This window comes from Chenopodium album, chromosome 20, assembly GCF_948465745.1.
Source record: "Chenopodium album chromosome 20, dcCheAlbu1.1, whole genome shotgun sequence".
NCBI classification, from domain to species: Eukaryota; Viridiplantae; Streptophyta; class Magnoliopsida; order Caryophyllales; family Amaranthaceae; genus Chenopodium; species Chenopodium album.
The window spans coordinates 39506976-39526632 of NC_137853.1; the positions used below are offsets into that span (position 1 = coordinate 39506976).

At 36.9% G+C, this 19657-nt stretch overlaps 3 protein-coding genes across 3 annotated transcripts; all 3 read left to right on the top strand.

Moving 5' to 3' along the window:
• Nucleotides 1-239: 239 nt before the first annotated feature.
• LOC145597796 (protein NETWORKED 1D-like) lies at nt 240-7663 on the top strand. The gene is made up of 4 exons (XM_081654042.1): nt 240-395; nt 939-1142; nt 1590-5674; nt 6245-7663. The coding sequence occupies exons 2-4, from the start codon at nt 1055-1057 to the stop codon at nt 7397-7399; spliced, it is 5328 nt and encodes a 1775-aa protein (XP_081510168.1). The 5' UTR covers nt 240-395; nt 939-1054; the 3' UTR covers nt 7400-7663.
• Nucleotides 7664-8778: 1115 nt separating this feature from the next.
• On the top strand, nt 8779-12111 carry LOC145597214 (receptor-like protein 7). The gene has a single exon (XM_081653365.1). The coding sequence runs from the start codon at nt 8779-8781 to the stop codon at nt 11869-11871; it is 3093 nt and encodes a 1030-aa protein (XP_081509491.1). The 3' UTR covers nt 11872-12111.
• Nucleotides 12112-15149: 3038 nt separating this feature from the next.
• Nucleotides 15150-18703, top strand: LOC145598569 (receptor-like protein 6). The gene has a single exon (XM_081654941.1). The coding sequence runs from the start codon at nt 15171-15173 to the stop codon at nt 18237-18239; it is 3069 nt and encodes a 1022-aa protein (XP_081511067.1). The 5' UTR covers nt 15150-15170; the 3' UTR covers nt 18240-18703.
• The last annotated feature ends 954 nt before the right edge of the window (nt 18704-19657 follow it).

The window sequence follows — 19657 nt, forward strand, 5'->3', positions numbered from 1 at the left end:
TAAATTAAGAAATTAAAATCACCCCTTAAACCAATTATTTTCATTTTCCCACATAAAATACTTAGAATTTGGGACCCACTTAATAAAATATAACGTATAAATACAATTCAAGTACAATATACATGTATATTGTATAGTTAGAAACCCCCCAAAATACAAAAAAATAAAATTTTTTGTCAATTATTGTTTTCTTTTTCAGCGTGACAGCCCTCCAAACAGTAGAAAGCAGAGAATAAAAAGCAAAGTAAAAACAGAGGAGAGAGAAAATAAAGGTACAGAGGATCACTTCTGTAGTTCTAGAGAGAGAAAGTGAGAGATCCAACGGTAATGGGGTGAAAAACATGGAATCAAACTGAAGAATTCAACTGGGTTTCATTTTAATCAATTTTATTTTGGTAAGTTTTAATTTAATTTTTGATATATTATAGTTTTTTATTTTTGTCTTGGATCATTTTGACTATTGAATGAGAAACTAAAAATCCCAACTTTTTTTTTTTTTTGGGTTACGTAATTGAATTTCATGAATTTAGGATTTTTAGGCTTGTCATAAACTCATAATTTAATTTGGGAATTATGTTGTTGGGATTTTCCAGTTGGTTGGTGGATTTTGGTTGAATTAGTAGCTTTAATAAAGTTGAAGTATTCAAGATGATTCCTTTTTAATGAAATAATCATGGGTCTGACCATCTAAGTATAATTTGTCCCTTTTATTTCTTAAGTTTTTGTTTTATGTAATTAATTCTGGGAATTTGATCTTATTGTAAAATTGGGGTTTTGGACTGTTTGTTGAATGTTCAGGTGCTTTGTAAGGGAAATTTTGGCGTGTTTTAACATAATAAGATTATTATATTTTTGCCCCCTTTTTTTTGATGGAAAACATTTTTCTAGAAAATGATTTTGGTTATTATTAACTCAAGATCATTAATTTTGGTTTGCAGGTACATATAGTTGAAGGGTACAAAACCTTGTTTTTTTGTGTAGCATTTTGTGCTAAATAATTTAGGCGATTTGATCAGGCTGGCATTGTGAAATTGAGATAGTTTTGGACTGAATTATGGCGAAAAGTAAAGACATGTATTCTTGGTGGTGGGATAGCCATATTAGCCCGAAGAATTCGAAATGGCTCAAGGAAAATCTCACAGGTATAATGTGCTTTTCCTCTGGCTTTATTTAGTTGCAATTTTCAAGGCAATTTATGCAACTGCTTGTTAGATTATCGGTTTGCACGAAGTTGAGATTATAATTTGTTAAGTGATTGATTGAGTAGCCGTGTGATGTCAAAATGTTTGTATAATTGTATGTGACTATGTGTAGTGAATGGTTGGCATAATTTGATGGTGGCTGAAAAAAGTCTGAATTGTTTTTTTGTGTGTGTGATTTAGTCTTAAAAGTAGTGTAATATCTACTCAGATTCATGTAAATGTAGTACTATTGTGTTGTTTGTGTGTTGATCTGCATTTAATGTTGAGTCTGAATTTACGAGTGTAATCATAGCTGTAACAAATTCTGCTGGTCTAAACTGCATAAAATTGTTTCGAATTTCCCCTTTCTAGCTAAGGTAATTAACTCTTGCAATTTCTTTCTTGCAGATATGGATAGCAAAGTGAAAACAATGATTAAACTCATTGAGGTAGATGAGGACTCTTTTGCAAGGAGAGCTGAAATGTATTATAAGAAACGGCCTGAGCTGATGAAATTAGTTGAGGAATTCTATCGTGCATACCGTGCTTTGGCTGAAAGATACGATCATGCTACAGGGGTGATTCGCCAGGCTCAAAAAACAATGGCAGAACACCAAGTTCCTTTTATAATGAATGATGATGGGCCTGTGAATGGCACTCAAGATTCCGGTCCCCATACGCCTGAAATACAGGCTCCTACACGAGCTTCATTTGATCCTGATGAATTGCAGAAGGGTGCAGTGGGTTTATCGTCTGAGTCTGATACTCTAGCTGGTAGAAAGGGATCAAAGCAGCTGAATGGGCTAGGGAAGGCAAGAAAAGGGCTAAAATTTCAAGAGGCAGAGGAGAGGGAAATCGTGGAAAAGATTGAGAAGCATCTTGCCGAGACTAAAGCTTTCTCCGAATCTGAGAGATTAGGAAAATCTGAAACTGACATTCAAGCTCTGAAAGAAGCCCTTGCCAAACTAGAAGATGAGAAGGAAGCTGGCTTACATCAGTATCAGCAGACTTTAGAACGATTGTCTAAACTAGAGTCTGAAGTCTCTCAAGCCAAGGAGGATTCTCAAGGATTCAACGAACGAGCAAGCAAGGCTGAAGCTCAAGTGCAAAGCTTGAAGGAAGCCCTGGAAAAGGTAGAAGCTGAAAGGGAAGCTAGTCTGCTTCAGTATCAGCAATGCCTGGACAGGGTATCCAGCTTGGAAAGCCATATATCTTGTGTGGAAGAGGATGCAGGACAGCTTAATGAACGAGCCTGCAAAGCCGAAACAGAAGCTGAAGTGTTGAAAGAAGAGCTTTCTCGATTAAAGGCTGAAAAAGAATCTCTTCTTTCCAAGTATATGGAATCTTTGGAGAAGATAGCCAACTTGGAGAACAAATTGTTGCTAGCTGAGGATTATGCCAGCAGGACTAGTGAGAGAGCTGACAGAGCTGAAAAAGAAGTTGAATCTTTGAGGAGAACTATAACCAAATTAACTGAGGAGAAGGAATCTGCTGTTCTTAAACATGAGCAGTGTTTGGCCAAAATAGTGACCTTGGAACGTGAAATTGTTCTCATGCAGGAAGAGGCGGAAAGGCTAAAAGCTAAGGTTGAAGATGGGGTAGCGAAGTTAAAGGGAAGTGAAGAACAGTGCTATCTGTTGGATAGGTCAAATAATTCTTTGCGGTCTGAGGTGGAATCGTTGGAACGGAAAGTGGGTTTTCAGGACCAGGAGCTATCTGAGAAGCAGAAGGAATTAGGTAGACTTTGGACATGTGTGCAGGAAGAACGCATGCGTTTTATGCAGGCTGAAACTTCTTTCCAGTCACTTCAGAATCTGCACTCAAAAGTCCAGGAGGAACTCAGATCTGTTGCTGCTGATCTTCACAAGAATGTTCTACTTTTGAAGGACCTTGAGAATCAGAAGCAGAATTTAGAAGACGAAGTTCAGAAGGTAAAGGATGAAAACATGAGCCTCAACAACCTTAACCTGTCCTCGGCTGCTTCAATAAGAAGCATGGAAGAACAGATCTTTGATTTGAAGGAGGGTAAAGGGAAGCTTGAACATGAACTGGAGCTTCAGCTTGATCAGAGGAATAATCTTCAGCAAGAGATATCCTCGCTGAAGGAGGAAATAAATAGTCTGAGCCAGAGACACCAAAATATGTTGAGGCAGGTGGAGTTGGTGGGCTATGATTCAGAATCTTTTGGTTCATCTGTAAAAGAGATGCAGGATGAAAACTCAAAGCTCAAAGAAAGCTTCCGGAGCAGTGAGATTGAGGTAGCTACTGTAAAGGAGAAGCTGAAGGTAATGGAAAAACTTGTTCAAAAGAATGAGCTTCTGGAGAATTCTCTGTCAAATTTGAATGCTGAGCTAGAAGCTGCAAGAAAGAGGGTGAAAGAGTTGGAGCAGTCCTTCCAGATGCTTCTAGGTGAGAAGTCTACACTTGTTGCCGAGAAGGGTTTTCTGATATCTCAGTTACAGATTACAACTGAGAATCTAGAGAAACTCTCGGAACAGAACACTTTCTTGGAGAACTCTCTTTTCGATGCCAATGCAGAACTTGAGATGTTGAGGGTAAAATCTAAAGACTTGGAACATTCATGCAAGATCCTTGATGACCAGAATTCTGCCCTTATTGCGGAGAATCAAACATTGACATCTGAGCTGGAAACAACACACTGTAAGTTGGAAGAACTGGGTAAAAGACATGCAGACTTGGAGCAAAGATTCACAGGTTTGGAGGAAGAGAGAGAATCCACAACCCAGATGGTACAAGAACTGCAAGTATGCCTAGATACTGAAAAACAAGAGCACACTAACTCAAACCAGTTGAGTCAGACCCGGATTGCTGATTTGGAAAAGCGGATTCATCTTCTTGAAGAGGCGGGTGATCACATGAGAGAAGAGTTTGAAGAAGAATTAGATAAAGCTGTTAATGCTCAGTTTGAGATCTTCATCTTGAGGAAGAGTATACAAGATCTGAAAGACAATAATTCTTCATTGCAGAAGTACTCTGAGAAACTTCTGGAAGCATCCAGGTTGTCTGAGAAACTCATTTCGGAACTGGAGAAGGAGAGTCTTGATAAGCAAGATGAAGTTAGTGTGTTGTCTGGTCAAGTACAAGGATTGAGAATGGGGATTTTTCATTTGTTAGATGCACTTGAATCTGATGCAGGTTCAGCACTGGATGACTGCGGCAAATCCGGCAATGAGGATCAAAGAGTTGTGAACCTTATACATGGAAAGCTTGATGATATAAAAGCATCTCTGTATAAAGCCTGGGATGAAAATCAAGAACATGTAATACAGAAGTCTGTTTTCCTTGCAATGATTTGGCATCTTAAACAAGATATGGCAGATTTAAATGCTGTTATAAACTCCCTCAGGCAGGAGGTTGAAAGCAGGAACCTGGAAGTAAATCAACTCCAGAAAGAGATACAGAAGCTTTTGGAGAGTAATGAAGAGTTAATTCTCAAAGTTAGGGAGGGGAGTCAGAAAGAAGTTGTTCTTCTCACTGAAATGGAAGATCTCCGGGAGAAGCTGTTTAATCTCCAGGGGGCTTATGATGATCTACAGAAAGAGAATTACAAGGTCATCGAGGAAAAGGGATCATTGATGAAGGCATTTGAAGATTTGGAGGAGGAGAAGCACAACCTACAGGATGAGTGTTCTTGTATGGTCGGGGAGGTAGTTGCACTGGACAACCTGTCATTTATTTTCAAGAATGTCATCTCTGAGAAATCAAAGAAAGTCATACAATTGACTGGGCATATTGAAAAGCTTTGCAGCGACAATAGTATTCTTGAGGAGAAAGTGCAAATAGTAGAGAGGAAACTAGAAGATGCTCGTAGTAAAAATATCAATTTTGAGCTCTCATTGAAGAAGTCAGAGAATGAACTGAAAGAAGTGAGAGTTTCAAATGACAGGTTGAAGGATGAAATAGCTAATGAAAAGAATCTTTTTTGCTTGAAAGAAAAGGAGCTTCTGGAAGCAGAGTCAATGAAAGAGAATCGGGATATCCAATTACTTGAATTGTCCAAGAATTATGCTGAACAACTGAGAGAATGTGAAGACCTTCATGAACTTATTGAATATCTGGATTCACAAATTTCTAAAATGCAGAAAGAGCATGAAGATAGTGAAGCAAGAATCCGGGTTCTGAGCTCTGAATTACAGAAGGGAAAAGACGAAGTCAAACTATGGGAGACTGTCGCAGGCACTTTTTTCACTGAGCTACAAAGCTCCAGTGTACGTGAAGCATTGATCAAAGAAAAGTTCTCTGAGCTTCTGAAGGCTTATGAAATCCTTGAAGAAGAAAGTTATTCCAAATGCGTAGATGTTGTTCAGTTGAAAGAAAGAGTTGGGACCCTGGAAGGTGAAAATTCTGAAATAAAGGCTCGATTGGCTGCTGATCTCTCGGCCATTATGTCCCTGAAGGATTCCTTGGCGTCTCTTGAGAAGCATGCTAATTGGCACCAGAAGATTCACAAAACTGACGACGAGGAGAATGAGGTATTTTTATGTCTAATTAAAAAAATCACCTATTTTTCTAAATGTAATTAATGTTTATGCTGAGAATTTCCCCTCCCTGGGTGCGCCCATTGTTAATAGTTGCCTACTTGAAAAAAATGAGTGGATTGTTATGAGAATAGTGTCATTGCAGCATCCCATTTCGCATATCTGTGTTGATAATAAAGGTAGTATTTGTGAGAGGAAATTTGTCTACCACATATGTCCAGATCTCCATTGCAAGGTCTGCTTCTACCAAACATTGTTTTTATTATTGTTATTTTTTAATCCATGATATCATGTCAATATTTCCAGTGAAAATCTCATTTCAGTGATAAATTTATTGTTTTATGTGAGGAGATGGTGTGTTTTTGTGGAGTTCTCTGTTGCCAACCTAGTTTAGTACCGTTGCCACGGTTTTATCTTTTTATATTTCTTTTGCCTGCCTTTTGTGTTGTTTGAACTCATCTAACTGTTTGCAGTGATAAGCTATTTTCATTTATGATTTCTCAAAGAGAACTATGATAAATTGTTTAGCTATTGAATTTTTGCTCACATTGTTCATGTTTTTAGGGTGTTGAAAACAATGAAAACCAGCATGAAGATCAGGCAGCTGTGTTTGTGAACTTGCATGACATTCAGGCCAAGGTCCAAGATGTGGAAAGGGCAGTTATAGAGCTGAAGCAGCATGCAGAAGAGGAAAACTCTGGTGTCCGTTCTGAGCTAGACTCAGCACTGCGACAAATCGAGGCACTAAAATCTCAAAGCAGCTCCCGCCGTGGGAGTGGAAGATTAAGTAGGCGTGTTGCATCACATCCAGAGGAAACAAAGTCTCGGAAAACAAATCCTGATGTCTCACCTCCAGAGGAGGAGCTTCTGATGAAAGACATTATGCTTGATCAGGTATCGGATTGCTCATCCTATGGGAAGAACAGAAAAGTGACGGGGTCCAATGATCAAATTCTTGAGTTATGGGAAACCATTGACCAAGCAGGCAGCATTGATCTCACAGTGGGCAAGCAGAGCAGAGCAGCTCCTACTGTTTCCAACAAGTACTCTCACCTCGACTCTGTAAAAGAGAGCAGGAGTGGTCGTCCCTCAATAGAGTCAATGGTGGAGAAGGAATTAAGAGTTGATGATCAGCAACTGACTTCGAAGAGATTTATGAATCCCGAGCAGGAGGATAACAAGAGGAAGACCCTAGAGAGACTTGCATCTGATGTTCAAAAGCTAACCAACCTTCAGATAACAGTGCAAGATCTGAAGGAGAAGTTGGAAATGACTGAACACAATTCCAGCAAGGGAAAGGGTATTGAATGTGACAATGTCAAGGAGCAACTCTTGGAAAGTGAGAATACAATCCTAAAGTTGTTTGAGTACAGTGCAAAACTAATGAAGAACATTGAAAATTCCTCAACAGCATCGTCTTTTGATGGATCAGTTACGGCTGATTCATCAGAAAATGGGGGTGGTAAGAGAAGGAGATGCTTGGAGCAAGCAAGGAGGATATCAGAGAAGATCGGTAGGTTGCAGCTTGAAGTGCAGAAGTTACAGTTTCTTCTAATGAAACTTGACAATAACAAAGTAGGCAAAGGTGGAACCCGAGTAAGTGAGCGCAGTACGAGAGTCCTCCTACGTGACTATCTCTATGGTGGAACTAGGACCCCACGCAGGCGGAAGAGAACTCATTTCTGTGGATGCGTGCAGCCTCACACCAGAGGAGACTGAGGTTGGTGAGGTGTTTTAAGTTTAGAAATTTAATCAGTTTTAGCTTTTCTTGTAATTTTTTTTCTCTCCTAATCTTTTAGAACTTGTTGACTTGCATATATTCTCTTTATTTTTATGGGAAAGAGAATCTGGTGTACGATATACATGCTAGGCTTTGTTTAGGGCTTTAATCTTGCAACAAGTTAATGCATTTAGGAAGCTAGTTTTTCCCATGATTAAATAATCGATTTCTACACCTCAGAGCAATTCTCGAGTCTTTTTTTGCTTCACATTTTAACTATTGCCTCCATTCTGAAATGAGACCTCTCATAACTTAGAATATGAGCTGTACTACGCGGCTATGCAGGAGAAACTGATGTACTTGCAGATGCAACCGGCTTTTGCTTTGTGCATCAAGTGTGATAGCATCAGCAGTAAATCAAGCATTTTCTTTTTTAAATGTAGATTCTAGTATGTAAGGTTATGGCCTGTGTAATATTTTGCTGGATAAATAAGATAATATTCTATGAGATAAGATTACTGAATGAATGAAAGAAAACATGTATTCCACAAGCATCATTCAACTTGCCTATCTTGTTAAACACAATTAGTAGTTTAGTACATTGCTAGAAAATTCTTTGCCCCGTTGCAAACGTTCGTCTCTTTTGATGATTCAGAAGATGTCATTACTAGCGAATTTAGATTGTAAAAAATTTTTGGCCTTTGGAAAACTATTATCATTGGTTTCGAAATTGAAATAATGTTGACCAGTTCAGAGCAAAAGATGCTTAATATCTCAGTATCTATCATCTTTGCTCTCTAGCTAGCCTCGCAGCAGGGATGATCTACATTGAGGCTCATAAGGCCCCGACCACATAAATTCTTGAGTGATAGAAAAAAACAAGGAATTTATTTCATTAAATATGGATAGAAAAACTATTTCAAAGAGATTAAGGTAATTGTGTTTTTAATTCTGAGGGAATTACAAGCATGTTTTACAAAAGTAGCTAATGATAAAGCCTAGATAGTACTCTTATTTTCTTTGCATATATTAGTGGAAATTAAAAAAGATTAGAGGATTTTACATTTCTAGATTCTTTGTAAAATAAACCTCTGGTTTGTGTTGCTCCAACTTGTAATATTGACTTCTCCAAAGAAAAGTTAAGTCTCTGTTTTGTTCTTTCCTTTTTTTTTCTAGGTAGTTTCGTTTTCAATGTTTTGTGACAAATGCTATGCCCCGTCTTCCCCGTTAGTAGACTTGTCGATTGTGATCCTTAGCTTCAAGTATCATCACCATATGTACATTCAACCAAGTGACTGTCTGTTGCTATAAAAGCCACTCATTTCTTTGTTATTTGCAAGTAAAAAAATTATTCACTCACAAAATCAGATATATCACAATGGGTTTGGGATGCTTTACATACATGCTTTTTTTAGTTTTTACTTTTTTAATACTTGTTTTCGATTTTTCCGTGCTTGCTAATTCTAACCAGCCTTCCTTGCAGCAATCAAAGCCACTGTGCCATGATCAAGAGAAGATTGCATTGCTTCATTTTAAGCAAAGCTTTCTTCTTGATTGCTCCACATCAGTTTCTGATGTCGCATATCCAAAGGTGAAATCATGGCATGATGAATCAGATATTCATCATGCGGAGAATGCCACTATAAGTGGTGATTGTTGTAGGTGGGATGGTGTCAAGTGCAATGAGGAAACGGGTCATGTGATTGGCCTCGACCTCAGTAGAAGCTGCCTTTATGGCACCTTCCCTCGTAACAGCACCCTTTTCAGCCTTAGTCATATCCGTGAGCTTGATCTTTCTTTTAACAACTTCAATCATTCTCAAATCCCCTCTGACATTGGTCTTATGTACAAGCTCACACATCTCGACCTCTCCCGTTCAGTTTTAAGTGGTCAAATTCCACCAGAAATTTCAAAACTGTCAAGCCTATCTCTTCTTGATCTTTCCTATAACGGAGATCCTACAGTTGTCAATGAGAAGTTGAATCTGAAACTTAATGATTTGAGTCTAGAGAAGTTGGTTCATAATTTTAGTCGTTTAACCTATCTTTATCTAGACTTTGTTGACGTATCGTCTGAGGTACCCCTTAGCTTAAGCAACCGAACTTCCCTAATAGCTATCTCCCTTGGGTTATGTAATCTATGGGGTGAATTGCCACCAAGTATTTTCTGGCTACCAAAGCTTGAAAAAATTATCTTGCGTTTTAATCCCGAATTAGGAGGATATCTTCCTGATTTTCATTCTAATAGTCCTCTTCGTGTTTTATTTCTATCGGGAATAAAATTCTCAGGAGAATTGCCAGATTCACTTGGAAATCTTGAATCCTTGAGTATTCTAGATCTGCAAAATTGTGAATTCTCCGGGAAAATTCCATCTTCAATTGGTAACTTGACTAACCTTAGTATGCTAGACCTTTCCAACAATTATTTTAGTGAACTCCCTCACTCGATCATGAACCTAACACGCCTTACTGAGTTAGGTCTTTCAAACATGATGGATGTTGGGACTGCTGGAATATTGAAATCTTGGTTGCCTAAGCTAAATTCACTTGAAGCACTAGGCCTTCCCCAAATGAATTTAGGAAATGAAATTCTGCCTACTCTGTCTAACTTTACCAGACTCTATTATTTGAGTCTTACAAACAACTTGTTAACAGGCCCACTTCCAAATTGGTTCATGAATCTAACCCAATTAGAATTCTTATACCTAGAAGGTAATCAGTTGCAAGGTCCGATCCCATCCTGGATTTCTAACCTTAATAATCTTCACTCATTGGATTTGTCTTTTAGGGGTACAGTTGACAAGTTTGATCCATTTTTCATGCTCCCAAAGCTTCGTTATTTAGGATTGACTGGTTTTAGCCTCACATTTCCTCAAAATACAAGCACCAATTCATCTCTTTTAAAGTTGCGGAGTTTGTATCTTGAATCATGCAACTTGTCTAAATTCCCAAAATTCTTACGTTATCAAGACGAGTTAAGAAAACTATCTCTTTGGGGAAACAACATCACGGGAAATATCCCACAATGGTTTGTGAACACAACTAGGGAAAATCTATTGTCATTAAACCTTTCTAATAACCTTTTAACAGGTTTAGAGCAACCTCATATGTTTCTCTCCTGGCATAATTTGCAAATGTTAGATCTCAGTGATAATAAAATGCGAGGGCCACTTCCAACTCCTCCAAGTTCCATGCTAGTGTATCAAGTGTCAAATAATCATTTCCATGGAGTTCTTCCCCATCATATATGCCGTGCAACTTCTTTAGTCTATCTTGACTTGTCTGTAAATAATCTTATGGGCGGCATTCCAAGCTGCATTGGCCATCAACTTAGTGGTTCTTTGCAAGTTTTAAATGCACGAGGCAATAAATTTAGTGGTTCCATTCCGCCAACATTTTCAAAATCATGTAAATTGAAAATGATTAATTTAAGCCAAAATCAATTTGAGGGTAATCTCCCAAAGTCATTAGTCAATTGTACTTTGCTTGAGGTACTTGATGTCGGAAGCAATCGTATTAATGACACTTTTCCATCATGGTTAGGAAGTATTCCCATGTTGCAAGTTCTTATCCTGAGGCATAACAACTTCTACGGGAAGATAACAACCCCATTCCGTGGTTCAGTTGGTAATGATTTTCACAGGCTGCGTATAATTGATCTGTCATATAATTATCTTACTGGTAACTTTCCATCTGAGTATTTTCAAAGTTGGGTTGCAATGACAGTTTCAACTGAAAACTCCTCAAACTCATCCAGTTCTTTTTTTCAAATGTATCATATAGATAATGGAATGATCTGGTTTTTTGATGAGAAATACAATTATGTTGTCACCATAACAAACAAGGGGAGTGAAACATTATACACAAAGATATTGACTGTATTGCGAGTCATTGATTTCTCAAGCAATAAGTTTACTGGTAGAATCCCTGTGATAATTGGAAATCTTAGAGGACTTCAAGCACTTAATCTATCCAATAACAATCTTGTTGGTGGTATCCCATATACTCTAGCCAACATTACAGGCCTCGAGTCCTTAGACCTTTCTCAAAACAAGCTTTCAGGAGTGATCCCTAGGGAGTTGACAGTGTTAAACTTTCTCGAGGTCTTCAATGTTTCAGACAATCGTCTAGTTGGACCAATACCTGAAGGAGAACAATTCAATACTTTTGACAATAGTTCTTTTGCTGGGAACTTGGCATTGTGTGGAGCTCCATTGTCTGAGAAGTGCAAGAAAGACTCCGTGCCACCATCACCACCACAACAATTGACAAATGATGAAGAGGATACCGAGCTGATTGATTGGATCATAAGATCATTGGGGTGTGTAAGTGGATTTATAATTGGCTATGTCATTGGGAAGATATACGTGGCTGATCGACATCATGATTGGTTTATAGAGACTTTTGGGAGGAGATCGAGGAAGAAAACAAGAGTGAAGAGGTCAGCACAAAGAAGGCTTGGGAGAAATTGAAAAGGTTGCAGATGCAGGGCTTCATATCTATCTGTTCTAAGAGACAAGTCTTACTACTTCATTTTATCTAGGCTTTTTTTCTTTGTTTTTGTATAATAGTTGTGTTTCCTAGTAACTAGCTTGTAATTTTTTTTTTTTTTTTTTTTTTTTTTCTTATGTCTAACATGTAATATTTTGTTAGCTATATTAATAAGATAACACCCTATGAGACGATAGTATTGCTCATAGAGGTTTTCGATCCGGTATTTTGCATGGTGTGAGCTTTATATCTTTCTCGTTTGATCTTCATATAAATCATTGGACTTACAGTGAGTAGAAAATGAAATATGAAAGAGTTTGCATGGTGTAATAGAAAATGTAATATGAAAGAGGTTATTGGGCTATGCAAATAGTTAATAGTCTAATAGCACAAGGCCTCACAACTCAATTCAAAAATATGACAATGTTTCAATGCACAATTAATTTGTTGAGTAATTTTGGCGAAGTACTTGTCATTGTGAATTTGTTGTCCTTTTAATGCAAACATGACATTACATGCAATGACACAGTCATAATTATAATTCATTGCAGCAACGAACTATGATATTGTATATAAAGCCTAGAAAATTACATGATTTTTTTGTTAATATGATACTTTGGTGTATAGCAACTTGATATTGTACATACATAAAGTCTATAAAAATTGATAACTTTTTGTAAATTTGATAATCTGGGATATCATTGATAATTTGGGGGTATTATCGATAATTTATACTATGGGGTATTATTGATAATCTTATAATATGGGTATCACCCTACAAAGTATTACATATTGACAATTTGGGGTATTACATTTGTTTGCATAGAAAAAATGTAGGAGTACCACTTAAATTTCAAGAAGGAATCAATAATTTGGTATGTCAAGTTGTTAGCACTGTCAAAACGGTTTGACAGTTCGGTTTCGGTTCGGTTTGAAATCGGTTCGGTATTTAATCGGATCGGTTTGGAATTGGTTTAATTGTCTCACGGGTCGGTTTTGGTTCGGTTTAAATAGTTATCGGTTTGATTCGGTTTCGGTTTATTCTTAAGCGGTTTTAATTCGGTTCGGGTTGTAAACAGTCGAGTAGTAAACGGTTCGGTGCATACGGGTTGCGGTTTGTTAACGGTGCGGTGTAAACGGTTTTTATCCCGGTTCAAACAGTTTCGGGTTGGAAACGGTTTCGGGTTAGAAACAGTTCGGTTCTTTTTTGGTTTAGTTTATAACTGGTTCGGTTCTTTTTCGTTTCAGTTTTTAACTGGTTCAGTTCTTTTTCGGTTCAGTTTCTAACTGGTTCGGTTCTTCGATGGTTTAATCACTTTAACGTTATTCATATCGGTTCCATTTCAAGTTTACTAAATTACGGTTCGGGTTGGTTTTCGGTTTCAAAAAATAAATTGTTTATCAAGTTGTTTGAATTCGGGCAGTTAAATGGTTTTGGTTTGAAATTTGGTAGTACTTGCTAACCTTTTGCGTTCACAAGTTTTATCTAAAGTCACGAATTATTTCATATTTAAGCATCATATTATAAACAAATTCTCATTGATTTTATAAATACATATTATGTTTTGTTTCAAGTTTAGTCATACTGATCTTACTAGTTATATTCCCGTCAAAAAAAAAAAGTTTGTAAACGGTTTGATTTAATTATATTCCCGTAAAAAAAAAATCCATTTAATTATATAAAAAAGTTTGTAAACGGTTCGATTTAAAAGCGGTTTGGTTCATAAACGGTTCGGTTTATAACCAGTTCGGTTTACAATCAGTTCGGTTTTTAAATGGTTCGGTGCAAATGGGTAGCAGTTTGCTAACAGTTCGGTGTAAGCGGTTTTTTTGCCAGTTTAAACGGTTTCGGGTTAGATAAGGTTCGGTTCTATTTCGGTTCGGTTTTCTTTCAGTTCGGTTTATATATATTTGGTTCGGTTTGTTAATGGGTTCTGTTTTTATACGGATTAACATTATTCGGGTCGATTCGGTTCCGGGTTTACTAAAATACGGTTCGGGTCGGTTTTCGGTTTACTAAAATACGGTTCGGGTCGATTTTCGGTTTAGAAAAAACGGTTTTTAATCGGTTCGGTTCTTATTTGGGTCGGTCGGTTTCGGGCAGTTAAACGATTTCGGTTTGAAATTTGACAGCACTACAAGTTGTTAATGAATAAAAACATAGACCTATACACAAAGAGCATGTTTGGTTGGAGTGTTTTTTTATTGGAAGTGGATTCAAATAAACTATTATCTTTATCAAATGTTTGGTTCATTGGTCAGAAGGTTTGAATAACAATTATCATTACTCAAAGGGTAATGGTTTCCACCCGTTTGTTACCTCTATAAAATCTAAGGTAACAATTACCCTTACTCTCCTCAAATAAATATAAAGGAAGATATATTTAAGTGATCTCTTTCCATGATTAAATTAAACAAATGCTAAGGTAAGAGTTAAATGATTCCTTTCCTCCCCTCCCATGTATTTGTTTCATTTCCACTCCATTTTCAATTTTTCATTAGTCATACCAAACGCTCTCAAATTGTAACGATTGTATTTAAATACAATACTATTAAGGAAAAATTAAAAAGTATAATCTCACGTGTATCAATTCTATTCAAAACAATTCTGCCTTTGTCCTATGCGTAATATGAAAACAATTCAATTTTTTAATCCCATCTTTTTAGATAAGTCCATTGAAGGAATTGATGCCCAAATTATTCCATACGCATCATACAAGTTGCCTATGAATGAAAAATAAAATAAATTACATACGCATCATATCTGATTAGACACTATTAGTCCATTGACTAGGATTCATTGCTAGAAAATTCTTCTCCCCATTCTAAACGTTTGACTCTTTTCATGATACAGAAGATGTTATTACTAGCTAATTTGAATTGTGGAAATTTTTGGCCTTTGCAAAATTTTTGTCAAATGCTAAGCCCCGTCATTGGAAATTAAAAAGAAGATTAGAGGATTTGTGTTGCTCCAACTTGTAATATTGACATCTCCAAAGACAAGTCAATTAATTAAGTATCTGTTTTGTTCTTCCCTTTTCTTCTCTAGATGATTTCGGTTTTTCAATGTTTTGTGACAAATGCTATGCCCCGTCTTCCCCGTTAGTAGACTTGTCGATTGTGATTCTTAGCTTCAAGTATCATCACCACATATACATTCAACCAAGTGACTGTATATGGCTATAAAAGCCACCCATTTCTCAATTTGTTATTTGCCAGTAAAAAATTATTCACTCACAAAATCAAATAAATCACAATGGGTTTGGGATGCTTTACATACATGCTTCTTTTAGTTTTTACTTTTTCAATACTTTTTTTCGATTTTTCCGTGCTTGCTAATTCTAACCAGCCTTCCTTGCAGCAATCGAAGCCACTGTGCCATGATCAAGAAAAAATTGCATTGCTTCATTTTAAGCATAGCTTTCTTCTTGATTGCTCAGCGTCACCTGATGCAGCCTTTGGATATCCAAAGGTGAAATCATGGCATGATGATTCAGACATTCATCATTTGGAAAATGCCACTGTAAGTGGTGATTGTTGTAGGTGGGATGGTGTCAAGTGCAATGAGGAGACGGGTCATGTGATAGGTCTCGACCTCAGTAGAAGCTGCCTTTACGGCACCTTCCCTCGTAACAGCACCCTTTTCAGCCTTAGTCATATCCGTGAGCTTGATCTTTCTTTTAACAACTTCAATTATTCTCAAATCCCCTCTGACATTGGTCTTATGTACAAGCTCACACATCTCGACCTCTCCCGTTCAGTTTTAAGTGGTCAAACTCCACCAGAAATTTCAAAACTGTCAAGCCTATCTCTTCTTGATCTTTCCTATAACGGAGATCCTACAGGTGTCAATGAGAAGTTGAATCTAAAACTTAATGATTTGAGTCTAGGGAGGTTGGTTAATAATTTTAGTCGTTTAACCCATCTTAATCTTGATATGGTTGACATATCGTCTGAGGTACCCCTTAGCTTAAGCAACCGAACTTCCCTAATAGCTATCTCCCTTAAGTTATGTAATCTAAGGGGTGAATTGCCACCAAGTATTTTCTGGCTACCAAAGCTTGAAAAAATTTTCTTGCATTTTAATCCCGAATTAGGAGGATATCTTCCTGATTTTCATTCTAATAGTCCTCTTCGTGTTTTATTTCTATCGGGAACAAAATTCTCAGGAGAATTGCCAGATTCACTTGGAAATCTTGAATCCTTGAGTATTCTAAATCTGCAAAATTGTGAATTCTCCGGGAAAATTTCATCCTTAATTGGTAACTTGACAAAGCTCACCATACTCGGCCTTTCCAACAATGATTTCAGTGAACTCCCTCACTCTATCATGAACCTAACACGCCTTACTGAGTTAGGACTTTCAAACATGATGGATATTGGAATATTGAAATCTTGGTTGCCTAAGCTAAATTCACTTACTAAACAAGCCCTCCCCCAAATGAATTTAGGAAATGAAATTCTACCTACTCTGTCTAACTTTACCAGACTCTATCATTTGGGTCTTACAAACAACTTGATAACAGGCCCACTTCCAAGTTGGTTCATGAATCTAACCCAATTAGAAGACTTATACCTAAAAGGTAATCAGTTGCAAGGTCCAATCCCACCCTGGATTTCTAACCTTAATAATCTTCACTCATTGAGTTTGTCTTTTAGGGGTACAGTTGACAAGTTTGATCCATTTTTCATGCTCCCAAATCTTCGTCTTTTAGTATTGACTGGTGTTAGCCTCACATTTCCTCAAAATACAAGCACCAATTCATCTCTTTTAAAGTTGCAGGTTCTGCATCTTGAATCATGCAACTTGACTGAATTCCCAAAATTCTTACGTTATCAAGACGAGTTAAGAAAACTATCTCTTTGGGGAAACAACATCACGGGAAATATCCCACAATGGTTTGTGAACACAACTAGGGAAAATCTATTGTCATTAAACCTTTCTAATAACCTTTTAACAGGTTTAGAGCAACCTCATATGTTTCTCTCCTGGCATAATTTGCAAATGTTAGATCTCAGTGATAATAAAATGCGAGGGCCACTTCCAACTCCTCCAAGTTCCATGCTAGTGTATCAAGTGTCAAATAATCATTTCCATGGAGTTCTTCCCCATCATATATGCCGTGCAACTTCTTTAGTCTATCTTGACTTGTCTGTAAATAATCTTATGGGCGGCATTCCAAGCTGCATTGGCCATCAACTTAGTGGTTCTTTGCAAGTTTTAAATGCACGAGGCAATAAATTTAGTGGTTCCATTCCGCCAACATTTTCAAAATCATGTAAATTGAAAATGATTAATTTAAGCCAAAATCAATTTGAGGGTAATCTCCCAAAGTCATTAGTCAATTGTACTTTGCTTGAGGTACTTGATGTCGGAAGCAATCGTATTAATGACACTTTTCCATCATGGTTAGGAAGTATTCCCATGTTGCAAGTTCTTATCCTGAGGCATAACAACTTCTACGGGAAGATTACAACCACCCCATTTCCTAGTTCAGTTGGTCATGATTTTCACAAGTTGCGTATAATCGATTTGTCTTATAATTTTCTAACTGGGAACTTGCCATCTAGGTATTTTCAAAGTTGGGTTGCAATGACAGGTTCAACTGAAAACTCCTCAAACTCATCCAGTTCTAATTTTCTAATGTATTATGTGGATCTTGGTCTATGTTGGTTTTTTTATGAGAAATACAATTATGTTATAACCATAACAAATAAGGGGAGTGTAACATTTTACCCAAAGATAAAAACCGTATTGCGAGTAATTGATTTCTCAAGCAATAAGTTCACTGGTAGAATCCCTAAGATAATTGGAAATCTGAGAGGACTTCAAGCACTTAATCTATCCAACAATAATCTTGTTGGTAGTATCCCATCCTCTCTGCCCAACATTACAGACCTTGAATCCTTAGACCTTTCTCAAAACAGGCTTTCAAGAGTGATCCCTAGGGAGTTGACAGTGTTAAACTTTCTTGAGGTCTTCAATGTTTCACACAATCGTCTAGTTGGATCAATACCTGAAGGAGAACAATTTAATACTTTTGACAATAGTTCTTTTGCTGGGAACTTGGCATTGTGTGGAGCTCCATTGTCTGAGAAGTGCAAGAAAGACACCGTGCCACCATCACCACCACAACAATTGACAAATGATGAAGAGGATACCGAGCTGATTGATTGGATCATAAGATCATTGGGGTGTGTAAGTGGATTTATAATTGGCTATGTCATTGGGAAGATATACGTGGCTGATCGACATCATGATTGGTTTATAGAGACTTTTGGGAGGAGATCGAGGAAGAAAACAAGAGCGAAGAGGTCAGCACAAAGAAGGCCGCTTGGGAGAAATTGAAAAGGTTGCGGATGCAGGGCTTCATATCTATCTGTTCTAAGAGCCAAGTCTTACTACTTCATTTTATCTAGGCTTTTTCCTTTAATTTGTTTCTGTATAATAGTTGTATTTCCTAGTACATAGCTTGTATTATTTTGTTTTTTTTTTTTTTTCTTATGCCTAACATGTAATATTTTGTTAGCTATATTAATAAGATAACACCTTATGAGATGAGAGTATTGCTCATAGAGATTTTCGATCCGGTATTTTGCATGGTGTGAGCTTTATATCTTTCTCGTTTGATCTTCATGTAAATCATTGGACTTACAGTAGGTGAATTGAAAATGAAACATGAAAGAGTTTGCATGGTGCAAGCCTTCAATAGTTTTGTTTGCTAGTAGCTTGTAAATTTTGCTTAAATTATGTCTCATCACTCTCATGTATAATTGTATAGCTGGTTATTAGGCCGTGCAAATAGTCTAATAGCACAAGGCCTCACAATTCAATTCAAAAATATGCAATAACACAGTTATAACTAGAGGTGTCAGTTCGGATAATCGGATCGGGTCTGATATGGTCGGGTCGGCTCGGGTCGGGTAAATTTTTAAAGTTGAGTTATACTAAATTATTATGTCCACGCGAGTCCAAATCTGAATTGGATATTTTTCGGGTCGATTTCGGATCGGGTTGGGTGTGCTTTTGACACCTCTAGTTATAATTACAAGATTAGGCTCGATTCCCTGTTTTTTCTTTTTAGGCAGAGAGGGGTATTTTGGGAAAGTGAAATTTATCACCCAAAACCCCCTTTCACTTTATATATAGGATAATTCATTGCAGCAACTGTGATATTGTATATAAAGCCTAGAAAATTAGATGATTTTTTTTGTTAATCTGATACTTTGGTGTATAGCAACTTGATATTGTACATACATAACGTCTAGAAAAATTGATTAATTTTTGTAAATTTGATAATTTGGGATATCATTGATAATATGGGGGTATTATTGATAATTTTATACTATGGGGTATTATTGATAATCTTTTAATATGGGTATCACCTACAAAGTAATTAACAAAGTATTACATATTGACAATTTGGGGTATTACATTTGTTTGCGTAGAAAAAAATGTGGGAGTACCACTTAAATTTCAAGAAGGAATCAATAATTTGGTATGTCAAGTTGTTAATGAATAAAAACATAGACCTATACACAAAAAGCATGTTTGGTTGGAGTGTTTTTTGATTGGAAGTGGATTCAAATAAACTATTATCTTTATCAAGTGTTTGGTTCATTGGCTGGAAGGTTTGAGTAACAATTATCATTACTCAAAGGGTAATGGTTTCCACCCGTTTGTAACCTCTATAAAATCTAAGGTAACAATTACCCTTACTCTCCTCAAACAAATATAAAGGAAGATAGATTTAAGTGATCTAATAC